The sequence below is a fragment of the Strix uralensis genome, chromosome 7 (genome assembly GCF_047716275.1).
Source record: "Strix uralensis isolate ZFMK-TIS-50842 chromosome 7, bStrUra1, whole genome shotgun sequence".
Lineage (NCBI taxonomy): Eukaryota > Metazoa > Chordata > Aves > Strigiformes > Strigidae > Strix > Strix uralensis.
Window position 1 is genome coordinate 5,728,308 of NC_133978.1, and position 13,101 is coordinate 5,741,408.

The 13,101-nt window shown below is 45.2% G+C and overlaps 1 protein-coding gene across 1 annotated transcript; it reads left to right on the forward strand.

Annotated features, from left to right (window-relative positions):
* Nucleotides 1–4,575: 4,575 nt before the first annotated feature.
* Nucleotides 4,576–12,857, forward strand: TACR2 (tachykinin receptor 2). Its single transcript, XM_074875708.1, has 4 exons — nt 4,576–4,988; nt 8,483–8,677; nt 11,872–12,028; nt 12,657–12,857. The coding sequence occupies exons 1-4, from the start codon at nt 4,585–4,587 to the stop codon at nt 12,855–12,857; spliced, it is 957 nt and encodes a 318-aa protein (XP_074731809.1). The 5' UTR covers nt 4,576–4,584.
* The last annotated feature ends 244 nt before the right edge of the window (nt 12,858–13,101 follow it).

A 13,101-nucleotide genomic window follows, 5' to 3' on the forward strand; every position in this document is an offset into this window, starting at 1 on the left:
AATGGGCATATTGCACTGGCCCCATTTTCTGCCTACGCCGATGTTTATCCACGTCCCGCTGCCATGACAGTGGGTCAGTGTTGCATCTTACAGAGCGATCATGAACTGCAAACACCATTCATGCCTACGAGATGAAATAAGCCCTTTCAAGCTGGCAGCGCTGCACTCCTCTCCCACAAAGGACTATTTTCCTCAGGGAAAAAAGTCTCATTCAAAGTGGCAGACAACTGTCACAGAGTCGGTTGTTGCATCCTGGCCCAGAGCAGAGACAGACGGCATTGAAAATCAGCGTCTGGTATCAGAGAAGATGAAGTGCAGCAGCATTTATTCTTAAGTTATCTAGTAAAGAGACTGTGGAAAAACTCCGAGCTGTGTATGTAAAACTGTAAGTGGTCGGTCGCACGTCATTTTGTTAGGTACATACAACATACCAGTAGTTGCTACCAAAACCTCTTTAATAAAGCCTAAAAATTTTTCCTGGATAATTCTGTTATAAAAAGTGTCATTGCTCCTTCATGCAGTGCTAAACTCTGCTTCTGGGAAACAAATAATCCAGTCCAGGTCCCTGCCAGCGACAGAACAGCTCATCACCTCTAACATTTCCGATATTAATACATAATACAATGTCCTAGAGCATTCATCTTTTAAAATATCAACAGCTTCAGTTTGGAGACAAATTTGCAAATATTTCTGACACTTACCAATGGTGTGCAGGCTGGAAATCTCATCACATATCATGTAAGAGCTGGGAATTAGAGTCTACCACATGTTCTTTGTGTCTCACAGGCGTCATTCACATCCAAACACATTCCTGCCACTTAATGTTTTTTCCTTTTTGGTGTATTTAACTAAATTAATAGTTTTAGCTTGAGTTCCCTAACACCTTACCTTGTCGTTCGTGCTCTGATTTTCTGCAAATAAAATTTCAGGGCACGACCAGCTGGATGGGGAAGCCGATTAAAAGGAGTGTCCATTTTCCTGTTGTTGTCGCTCTGAACTGAGCCAATACGTCAAAACCGGTTCCTATCATGAAACCGTATGAAAATAACTGAATAATCCTTTTCTTTTTCTGAATCCCAGACTGTCTAGACAATGAAATGGCAAGATTTCTGGACACAATTAGTATAGTTTATCAGCAAACAATGGTTTAAAGTAAGATGTTATGAATTGCCTGCGGGGCTGAGGGTCCTTCTGGCTTGCGTGCTCTCCACCTCAGCCCGATGCAGCGCAAAGCTGCAGTTTTCCAACTGGCATCTCTGCCAGCATTGAGGCAGATTGTGCCTTACAGCATCTGCTCCTGAGAGCATCCAGTGACTCAGCTAGTGGTGGTTTTGTTCACGTTAAGGATCAGCAACTTCCACATGTCTTCCCTCACCTCCGGGTCTGCCAAAGTTGTTGCAAGTGTGTAGAAGGCATAGTAGATCCCATGGACAGTCTTCAAAAGCCATGGTCTGCAGAGCATTTGACCCAGGGCTTTAGGAGATCTGCAGAAAAGGAAAGTGAACCCGCAGCTAGCCCTGCACCAAGGAGTGTCAGAAAGACCCGAAGCTTTTCAGAGCTACCAACAGCATTTCTGCTGCTTTCTTCCAGCCCAAGCCTGGCTGCTAAAGCTGCAGTCTGGCTGCATGTTGCCCCACCCAAGGTGGGTGTTCATGGTCCTCACGTCCTGCTCTCAGAGCTGTTCCCCTGGACAAAGGTTCTTCCTCCCAAAACAGAGTCCAAGGTGCCTTCTGATTAAAGCCTCTACTGCCTGTATTACCTTGTATCATTTTTCCAAAATACAAAATGCACCTTATTCACCCTTCCTGACCTGCATCTTTTGTTTGCATCTCTCACCCTTTGCTCAGACCTGGGATCGGTGACTCAGCACGGAAATGTTTGGCCTTGAACAATCTTGCCCATAATAAAAACAACAGTGAAACCAGCCAAACCCAAACCCCCTGCTCTCAGGTAGTTCCTTTCCCTGGTGTAACTCCAAAATCATTGGAGAGGTGGGTTTTGCCGGTAGTCCCAGGCAAGTGCAACTTTCCTGAGGAATTTGGAGCCTGCCTTTTTGTAAAGAATCACTCGTTTGCAAGTCAAAAGGCCGATAGCCCACACTACATCACTGGCTGGGCTCCAGGAAGATAACCCCGTCAATGCACAACCAGCAAATGAAGAAAAGGTGTGGGTGTGTATAAACAAAAGCAAGTCCCTGCTGACTGGTATGATGAAATGTTGACCAAAGGGTGGCTGCTCTCCGATTATCACCTGAGTAACAGATCAGGGACCAGGGCAGATGTTTCAGAAGGCAGCAATGGTGCTTCCAAGGAAACATGGGCAACCTGACCATCTTCAAAGTCAGCCAAGAGAGGTTATAGTTTCACCCCGGAAACATCAAAAAGTACAGTCCTTTTTCTAAGTGCTTGCTTATGTTCTATATGCTTTCTATAACAAAGACTGATAAAGCACTTTAGCTCTGCTCTCAGCTAAGCATATGGAGGTTTCTGCTCATATTCACCTTGGAATTTGAAATGATTTGAGAGGGATGAAGAAAAAAATATGAAGAACACTATTAGCTGTGGAATTCATATTGCGAATCATGAACAGCCCCCCTGGACTGTATACTGAAAGTGGAAGGTTCATAAGCTGTTTAATGAGGTGTCTGTGGAAGACTTTCAAAAAGAGCCTGGAGCAGCTTTGCAATGCACGTGTGAAGATACATACAAGTGTATTTTTGCAGTTTCTGGGTAGGGAAGTGAGTGGAATTGCCTGCAGAGAAAACCGTCAGGAGGACAAAGAGATATTGCATGTAGTACTACAGGTATTAATTTCTAAAAAACAACATTTGGGTAATACCGTATCAGAGAACACCTGCTTTAAAGAATGGTTAGTTTAAAGTTTAAAGTTAGTTTAAAGGTGGTTAGGTGGTGGGTTAACTGAAGGCTGCCTCCAGAATTAATGAAGCAAGGAAAGAGTTCAGGCTGAGCTGGTGGAAAGGATCCTGAAGCAGTAAATACTGCCCTGTTACAGGGGCGCCTGGCATGGCTGCAGCTCCAGCAGCTATGGGAGCTGGAAAACTACTGCCGTGCCAGTGCCACACGCACAGGGGGAGTTTTCTCTTTTATGTTACTTTCTGAATTCTGAAAACTGGTTTTAATGTCTGAAAACAGGTTTTAATACCTGAAATGCTTTCAGCTTCCAGCAGAGCAGGCACCAGCCAGTGCCAAGTACTCTTTGAAATCTCAGCCTCGACATGTTGCTTATGTTTATGTCCTTTACTGCAAAGCTGAGAGCGAGCAAGAGCAGCAGAGACGGCGGTCAGCAGGTCCCCTTTTCTGTGAAGAGCAGATATTCCTTCTTGCATGCGTGAAGTCAGTAAGTTTCTACAGCACATGTTGCGAAAGGGGATGCAGCGGTCCGAAGGGGGAGTGCCTCCCCCTTTCAGCCCCTCAGCATCACAGTGCGTGGAGGCTGGGAGCCGAGGCTCCTCTGGATGTTTCTGTGCTAGAGAGCAGCTGAAGAAGGATTTCTGGAGCTCCAGATGAGATCCTAGGTGCCAGCTTCCCACTGAAGCCTTATTAGAAGTCCCAGATCAGGTTTGGCCTCTCTCCCGGCATTATTTGCCGGCAACCCTTCAAGCACCAGCAGGATATGTTGCTATAATTAATAAATTAAATCATTAAATAAATTAAATCATACCGAATCTACTAAATACGGCTATTGCTAAAATTGTGCTGAATATATTTTGTTTCTTTCTTGCTATTGAGAGCTTGCCGGGAGGCAGGGAGGGTCCTGGAAATGCAAGGATTGCAGGACTGGTAAACCTGGCAAAGTAGCTACCCTTGCATTTAAGCCTGCAAAATCCTGATATAGCAGCATGTCCATTTCAGAGGTTATTTCAAAACAAATGGAGAGGGGGGGAAAAAAAAAAAAAAAAGAAGTTTCAAGTACCACTTTGCCATGTTTCATTTGATGTCAAATTGGTTGTTTAGTTTTTGCCTGCAAGAGACTCCACCTCCTTTCAAAGTCCCCTTAAACCCTGTAGAGAATTTATCCCAGTACAGCTCCTGCCTTGCACTTAACAGTTACACAGGCAAAGAAAACCAAATGCCCTCAGTCCCGCTGCAGAAGATTCAGACACCTGGTGCCTTGGAAAACCACTGCCCTGAAAAAGAAGGATTTCCACTTGGATTGAAGTGTTTTCTGGCATGATATTTCCATTTATATTTTCTTGACCCTAAAAATAATCTAAAGGAAGATATTGCTGGTCACTTCCTCCCCTTCCCTTTTTTTTCCTCTTCTTTTTTTCTTTCTTTTTTAGAGGAAAAAGAAACTCAAGGGGGAGAGGTGTTCTTTAGTTTTTGCTTTTCAGGCACAGGTTAAAATGCCAGGCAAGGAGGAGGCCCTCGATATCGCTCATCTCCTCCTGGAACTGCATTGCATCACTTGGAAAACAGGACGAACGGACATGAGACATGTCATCCCGATGTCTTTTTAACGGCACTTAGTCATATGCATGGGGATTCATAACACCAGCATCTACTGCAAGAAAATGAGCAGATGACAGAAGATTTTATTTTACACTTAGCCGAAGGAAAAACCATGAGCACATTTTCCATTTTAAATGCTAGCAACGTTTCGCAGGCTGACTCCCTTGAGGACAGTGGCAATTGGACGGCGGTAACCCAGTTTACCCAGCCGGGATGGCAAATTGCTTTGTGGGCTATCACCTATTCCTGCATCGTTATCACATCCATCGTTGGCAACGTCACCATCATCTGGATTATTCTTGCGCACAGGAGAATGAGGACTGCTACCAATTACTTTATCGTTAATTTGGCTCTTTCGGATTTGCTGATGTCCACTTTCAATACCATCTTCAATTTTATTTACGCCAGTCACAACGTCTGGTATTTTGGCGAGGAATTCTGCAGGTTTCAGAACTGGTTCCCCATCACCGCAATGTTTGTGAGCATTTACTCCATGACAGCTGTGGCTGCAGAGAGGTAAGAAGTGAATGGAGAAGATAAGGTCCGAAAAATCCACTGTAAGTGATGAAAAAATTATTGCAATACTTTGTGCAATTGGCTCCCACCTACCGTGTCAGGTGCCTTATCAGCAAAGTGGGAGGAGCACCCGGCAAATAGACTATGGGGTTAGATGCTAGTTATGGCATGAAAGGAAAGCTTCGCTGTTTTATCCCTCGTCTGAATCACACCCAAATCTGTAATGAGTGGAAGTGGCTGGTATTTTATTGTTTCCACGTTACTGGTCATAAATTGTTTCCCAGTCATCCTGCAAACTTATTTTTTTTTTAAACCACAAGAAGGACCCGTCATTTGGACAGAGCTGGAGCAATATGAATACGCTGCAGGCTGCTGAAAGTATCAGCATCCACAATCCCACTTATGAGTCCAGCAAACCACCAGAAATAGAGGGAAGCAGATCAGAAATGGCAGAGTGTGCTCCAATAGTTCACAAGAATGACTTATTCCAAGAGGGAGGAAAGTAATTACAGTGATTTTATTTTTACTTCTGAGGTAATTTGGTATTTTCATAATACTCTTTTCCATCTGCCAAGTCTCTTTTACTCAAGCTTAAATTTGTGGAGTCTGTATGTGTCTACAGCTCATTGTTTAGTAGTGTAACAGTGTTTTTCTTTTTACTAGAAAGTAGCCAAAAGTCCATGGGAATGTCCTCTCATAAAGGCAATGGCATGTAAAAGAGGTAGAGGAGCTTAAACTCCCTCCTAGGGTCTCTGCCCTCTTCCCTCCACCTTCCTGTCTTCCCTCCGTTTCTTCCAGTCGCTCCCTAGCGCTGGGAACATGCGTAACTTCTTCATCCTGTGTCCCTGCCGCAACCCCAGGGTGAAGGTCTTCCCCCGGGGAAGCCAGAACCTGTGTCCAGAAATACCTGGCGGCTCATTATGAAGCCCTCCTGTTGACTTTGCAGTTTCCTTCAGGTTTCCTCCATTCTTTATCGAGCACACATATCCATGAAGGGCCCTTCCAGCTCCCTCGGGAGCGGAGCCAGCATCCCTCGGGATCTATCCAAAAAGCATTGCTCCATGAGTCACCAGGTTTGCTCTCGTAACTCCCATCCCTGCTCACAGCTCAGGTCACCCCGGCACACCCAGGGAAGCAAGCGATAAGGACAAATCAAAGCAGCTAAAAAAACTAGCAGGAGAAAGGCGGCTTTGCCCGTGTGCATGTAACGCCCACTGAAACCCACACTGGAGCTGGGGATACGGCACAGTACAGGTCAGTGGCCCCTGTGGTCCCTGGAAGGCTCACCAGTAGGCACAGGGATGAGCGATGTGTTTATCAGCCTGCAGTTGTCCACATGAAAGCAAATCCCTATTTAGAAGCAATGGCAGCTCAGTTTTAGACTCGAATACTCTTTTCCTCTTCCTGGCTTTAAATCAAGGGTTGTTGGTAAATGCTATTTTATACGTGTGGTCTGCCAAAGAGTATTTTTTTTTTTTTAAATAAATCCATTTCGGTCTGTCCTCATGTCTCCCTACTCTCATTCTTTGGGAACTTCTGGTGAAAGCACCTATACAGCCAAAAATCTCTTTAGTCACATGGCACAGATCAGAAAGAAAACTTGGCATCTCATTGCTAACCATATTTAGCTATTCTTTGCTTAACCTTAAAATAGATCTTGACACTGTCTCCTGGAAACTCGCAGCTTCCATTTATTGTTATGAGAACTTGTGTCCACTCAGGCTCTGTTGTTTAACTTCGATAAAACAATGTCTTTTGAAGCAGGTTATTGTAAGGAAGGAGGCTAAAAAGTGACAGCTCTGTACGTCATCTTTGTCTGCCATGGAAAAGGCCCTGGCGATATTGCTCACCATTGGGTTCAGGACCATTCTGTTTCCCCATTTCAAGCTGCTGTGTGTGCCAGAGCAGCTGTTTCCACTGCACGCTTTCCTCAGCGCTCCAGGCAGAAATGTAGTATTATCAGCTCAGGTTTCATACTCCAGTTAGCAAAGTTGCCTAGGCCCTCTTCAGAAAGTGTACAAGAGTGTCTGAAATTCAGCTTGTTTTGTCTGTGTGGGACAAGGGCTGGAGGAAAGGTGCTGGGAGCATGGTCCCAGCATCCTAGGGCATCACAGGGAGTATGGCACGGCGAGAGGGCACCGGCAGCCCTGCCACACAGCATGAGCAGCCAGCAGATCTTAGCAGATTCGGTAAATCTCCCAACTTGCAGGAGCTTGTCTAGGAGCACGGCTCATCCCAGGGGTGCACCCCTGGCTGAGTGGGAAAGCCTCCACCCAGCAGCCCTGTAATACCTCCGGTATCTGCAACGCAGGCTGCTGTGGCAGCACAGCAGCTGGCATCAGTTATACCCGGGACTTGCTGTTCACCGAGACACAGATCGTCCGTTTGGGCACTTCTGCAGGCAAATATTCTGGAGAATATTCACCCCCTGATTCCTCCCTGGCCGGATTAGACCATTGTATAATACCGCCTACGGCGAGCTAAAGAAAAGCAAGGTGACATGAAAAATTTATAGCTAAATAAGGCTCTGCTGCCATGCAGCTCTGGCTTACTTACTGTGCCGTCTGTCCTGCAGCCGCGGCCAGGCAGCCTGGCCAAGAGACTGCACAGAGTTTGTCAGATTTTCGATATGAAAACTAGGAGGCAATTGGCACTTTCCACTCTTATTTTGCCTTCATAACAACCATGACAAAGAGTACGGAAAGCATGACAAGAAATGCATAATTGATTAGGTACTCATTACAATACCATGCATTTCTACACAGGGAATTTAAAACCAGAGTGCCCGGGCTTGTAAGTAATCTAATACTCAGATGTGCCGTGAGGGCTCCGAGCAGGTGTGGGACGGAAGGGTCAGCCTTTCCCTTCCACTGCAAACACAGTGCTCAAGCATTTACAGGCAGAGGTGGATGGCACAAGAGTTTTCCACAGCTGAGAATCAGCGGAGAAAAATTCAGGGTAAAGGATACTCATGACCCCAGTCTGCTGTTGTGCTAATACGGGTCATCAGAGGAGACTGACATAATTAGGGGGAAACAGAGTCTTTGGGGTTTTTTTGGTAGAGGAAGGAGAAAAGGGCATGGTATTAGACAGTGCATAACTCCAAACTCATATGAACAGTTCACAGCATGAAATTTCAGATCGAACATGTAAAGCATTAGAAAAATTAATTTTTTTAAAAAAGAGAAAAAAACAAAAGAAAAATTCAAAGTAAGTGGAATAATTGCAAAGACCATATGCAGAAGGCATAGATGACTGCTTCCACCTCACACCAGAAGCATCCATCCACATGGATTTAACATACTCTGCCCTAAGACTTGCAGTCGTTCTCTTCAGAAAGGATTTACTCCTTCTAATTATTTATAGCATGGAACCTATCAAAATGTCTCTATAAATAAAGCCCACTATACAGCCCTGGCGAGTTTTTACACTTGCTATATTTGTTGTATAGTTTACCAACACAACTGTAAAAGCATTACCTATTTTTCTTGCAGGTACGTGGCAATAATTCATCCCTTCAAGCCCAGGCTCTCTGCTGGAAGCACCAGAGTCATCATAGGGATAATCTGGCTGGTGGCATTTGGGCTCGCCTTCCCGCAGTGCTTCTACGCTGAGATCATGACGGACAACGGAACGACGAAATGCATCGTTGTCTGGCCTGATGACGTCGGATCCAAGCACCAGCTCACGTAAGAGAAACGAGAAAACTCCCAATTTGTGTAAAAGTTAATTAGGAAATTCACTTCATCTCTAAACTGTTGGCTACAGGCAGTACTGGGAGAGAGGGCAGGGGGGAACCACACAGCAGGGGAATACGGGCGTGGGGCAGCCCATCTAAGCTCAGTTTAAGCCAGCTGTGGAAAAAGCTACTGGGTGATCTCAGCTCAGGGTAAAGAAGGGTGGTGTGCCATCCTTCCCTGCTTTGAAAACTGGTTATAAGATCTAGAAACCCTAGATACAGGGCTCAGTGTATTTAAGAGAAACCAGTACAAAAAGTCTCTAAACAAGCAATAAATCCTGGTTCCAAAGATTTTGGATTCTCTCCCTCCATCAGGCAGGAAGAAACTGGGTATCTTTAATGCTGAGAAGCCACATAATTAACTAAAAATTATGCTGCTCTTTGGGGGGGGGCGGGGAAAAGGAGCATGTTTCAAACATCCTAAGGTTTTATAGTCTGACTTATCTGGGCACACATCTGCGTTCCCAAAAGCGCCTAACCCTCACAGCAATTTCCTCCTGCTTTAAAGCAAGATTGTTCAGACAGATGAAACAAGCCATACCCTGCATTTAGGGGATCTGCTGTGATTAATCATTATTCAAAGCACATGATACACAGAGCAGTCTGAGAAATTTATCAAGCAAAACATATTTATACAAAGTAGTAATGGAAGAACTGCGGAAAAGGAACAAATGGATTAACGAAATGGAAACAATTTTTCAAACCAAAACCAAGTGCTAAACTCCCCGCGTCCATTCTTCACTGTGAATCCTTTTGCCCAGCTCCATGCACCAGCGACATTTTTCCCTTCTCAGTCTTCATCTCTGGCAGACAGCTGGATGCCTCCTATGGTTAGTTATTACCAAACTAACTGGTTTTCACACTAATACATGCCAAGTTCCAGGAGCTTTATGTAAGTATGGCCAAGTTGCAGCATATTCAGCCACTGGCGGGGTCAGTGGTCCCCAGTCTCCAGGGTCACAGAAGAGCAAAGAGTAATGTCAGGCTCACATCATGTTGGGTGATCTTCCCCCCAGGGCCCCTTGGTTGGCCCCACGGCACATGCTGGGGAACACAGTGTGCCAGGCTCCTGTTGACTGAGAAGGAGGGATAGTAGATAATCACCTGTATACAAGTCACTGATGACTATTTCATTCAGATGAAAAGCGTGAGGTTTATTTCTCCCGCATCCACGGTTTGGGAAGGAATGAAACAAGAGTTTCCCAGCATGCTGACAAAACTTCTGTGGGCTGGAAAGGCTGGTCCTGAATGTGGCAAGTAATGGGGCAAGCTCCTCCTGGGATCCCCAGCTGAAGAGCAGCAGCTCCCAAACACAGTACATCACTTCACCAGCTCAATCTCCCTGGACAGCCTCAGATTTGCAGGTGTCAGTAGCTCTCCTAGAAAGGAAGTTGGAAGCAGTGCTCCCCAGAAATCATCTTGAGTGATGGATCTCTGTTGAGACAGATGCCTGCAGTACAGACCAGGGAGGAAAAGCCACGTGCGGCCATTCGTGTGCTGGTCCAAATACCAAGGAAAAGAAATATTAAGAAACTCAAAAAAAACCCCAAAGAAATGGAGAACTGGTTCCTCTGTTGACTGGGGGTCCTCCAAATCCTTCATAGTTGAGTAAAACCAGCCTTCAAGATTTCTAGACTTCAGAAAAAAGGAAATTCATTTTCAGCAGGAAAAATGTGTACAATTATGATAGAAACACATGGAAAAAAACCAAACTATGCACTACTGTGACTGCCAGTGCCTTGAGAAATACTGGATATGAAGGGGCTGAATTTGTAGAAGTTTAACCAAAATAAAGAACCCTAGCCACAGAGGATTTTTTTCTGGTGACAGGTTAACTTTGCAGCAAAGTAGCAAAACTACAAGACTAAAAGTTTCTTTTTGCCATGTGCTCAAGCTTAGGCTCTCACCCTCTCCTCTTCCTCCCAGGATGGGATCTCTAAAAGGGCTTTGCCGCGCTTCACACACAGTATTAGACCTTCAAAAGGGGCACCGCTCTGAGGACAATCGGGAAGGGTGGAAAACAGGCAGGGAAAAACTTGCCACATTTCACAAATACAATATTTTTCTATTGGCAGCCACTGCTTTGGTATTTGCAACCACCCCAAGGAGCAAACACCACTGAGCGCCCCAACACCCATTTCGACAGCGCTCTGCAAAGCAGTTGACCCCGCTCGCTAATGCGGCGAGTAACTCCAGCGCGTTGTCATCCTGAGAAAGATCATTTGTACCCAGCCTTTTGTGGTCATTGCCAGCAGCGTGTGCCAGAGCCCTCCTGCCTAATCCCAGTTTTTACACTGTTTATGTTAATTTGACAGCTGCTGTAACTGAGTGAGCAGGTTGCTCCCTCCCCATAAATGGTGGTTGCTTAAAATAATCAAACACCAGCATGGGGGAATCAGCAGAAACTTGTGGGGTAGCATGGAAAGCTAGGAAGGGCTGAGCTAAAATACAGCCAAAGGAGATGCTGGCGCTTTCAGCTGAAGCAGTAACAAGTAGCCTGTTGGTGATACAGAATTGTGCATGCACACACAAATAAAAACAGTCAGCAACACAAACACAGCAATGACTACCGCTCACTTGCTGCATGCTATAAGCAGGCAATATTCCTTCCTTGCTATCTGAGAAATCTTCCCTGATGACTTTGTGCACCCTGTTAGCAGCCAGCTATATTTTGCAGTCCATGATCCAGGTTTTTTCACTGTTGCCGAATTAAGCTGTTGGCACTATGACATTCATCAAGTCACACTGTGGTTTTTGGAATATTCTTTTCCCATACCTGTGATTTAAAGGTTTGTATTTTTACAGCCACGAGTCTCAGATGTCTCTCTTTCTTGACTGCAGTGTGATAGCAAAGTTCAGCGCACGTGGTCATGGACTGTAACTCTCTGATAAAAGATAAATGATATTACTCCATCTTGAAAGAGCAGTGAACCCAGTCCAAGGACTAATCATCACAACACAAGAGAGATGAGCTTTTGCTGTTTACAGACATCCCTGTAACGATGTTTGTAGGCAAAATTTCTGCTTCTTTACGCTTTGGGGTTGAAGTTAACGGGAGCCAGACATACATGTCCGAAAGAATTTCTGAAAGAGCCCTTCAAGAGACATACTGACTATGAAAATGTGCTTCTTGTTCTTTTTCAGGTATCACATTGCAGTGATCGTGTTGATTTATTTACTGCCTTTAATGGTGATGTTTGTTGCATACAGCATTATAGGAATTACTCTGTGGAGCAGTGCAGTTCCAGGCAACCACCTTAACAGAGTCCGCTATGAACACCAAGTTAATGCCAAAAAAAAGGTCAGAAGTGAAACTTAAAAATAATTACCCTCAGCACACCAGCCCTGCTGGCTCCAATTCCAAAACGGAGCTTGCATTTGATACAAAATCTTGTGGGATTGGGCATGAAAGATTGACAAAATATTTTGGGCCGGGGGTAAAGGACATCACCCAGCAAGTATGAAAAAAATGGTGAACTACATGCACCAGCCAGCCTCCAGGGAAGAAAGTCTCACATCGGTAGGCAGCGGGCCAGTTCCCAGCAGTCCTTAGAGAGTAAAGCCTGGTGTCCAGTGATCTGCACGTCACAGGATAGACCAGGGAAAAACTCTGGACAGGGTGGAGAGGTTTCAGCATAACAGCAGTTACCGCATTTCCTTACCACATCTCTCTGATGTAGCTGGAAGCAGTTCCTCTGCAGAAAGTCCACTCAGTGCACTGGGAAACGATTTGCTCTAACTCTCCCCTGTTCCCAGTTTCCATCATCAGGACTGGCTTCCTTGCCATAGCAGCCCAGGTCTACATACCATACAGAGCACTCAGGAGGGCAAAACATACCCCCCCAAAAAAGCAGCATTGCCCATTCCCCCAGCAAGCTCAGATGATCACATGGGAACCCAGGAATAACACACTGGTTTTGTCTTCCTAGTTTGTGAAGACCATGGTGGTAGTTGTGATAATTTTTGCTGTCTGCTGGCTGCCCTATCACATATACTTCATCCTGGGGAGCTTCAAGGAAGACATCTACCAGCAGAAGTACATTCAGCAGGTTTATCTTGCAATCTTTCTCCTCGCCATGAGTTCGACAATGTACAACCCCATCATATACTGCTGTCTTAACCAAAGGTGAGTAGCATGCACATGTGTGCACAGAGAAAACAAAAATCTCAGTCTGAAAACGCATAAATCTCTGGAGGTGAGAACAGCTCTGATTTTCAACTGCAGTCCATAGGCTGAGTAGGCAAGTTAATTTATACTCTGTTAATAATGTGAGATGAGCCATGCTCTGCGAGTGAGATTTTAACTCAGCCCTTAAGGTTTTCTGCCTCTGGGTAAAGCGCAAGCAGCAGGCATATGATCAGTGCAGCCACACT

Coding starts and splice junctions, on each gene's coding strand:
- TACR2 (XM_074875708.1), top strand. CDS start 4,585: ATGAGCACATTTTCCATTTTAAATGCTAGCAACGTTTCGCAGGCTGAC. Junction 4,989..8,482: donor ACAGCTGTGGCTGCAGAGAG/GTAAGAAGTGAA, acceptor TTTTTCTTGCAG/GTACGTGGCAATAATTCATC. Junction 8,678..11,871: donor GGATCCAAGCACCAGCTCAC/GTAAGAGAAACG, acceptor GTTCTTTTTCAG/GTATCACATTGCAGTGATCG.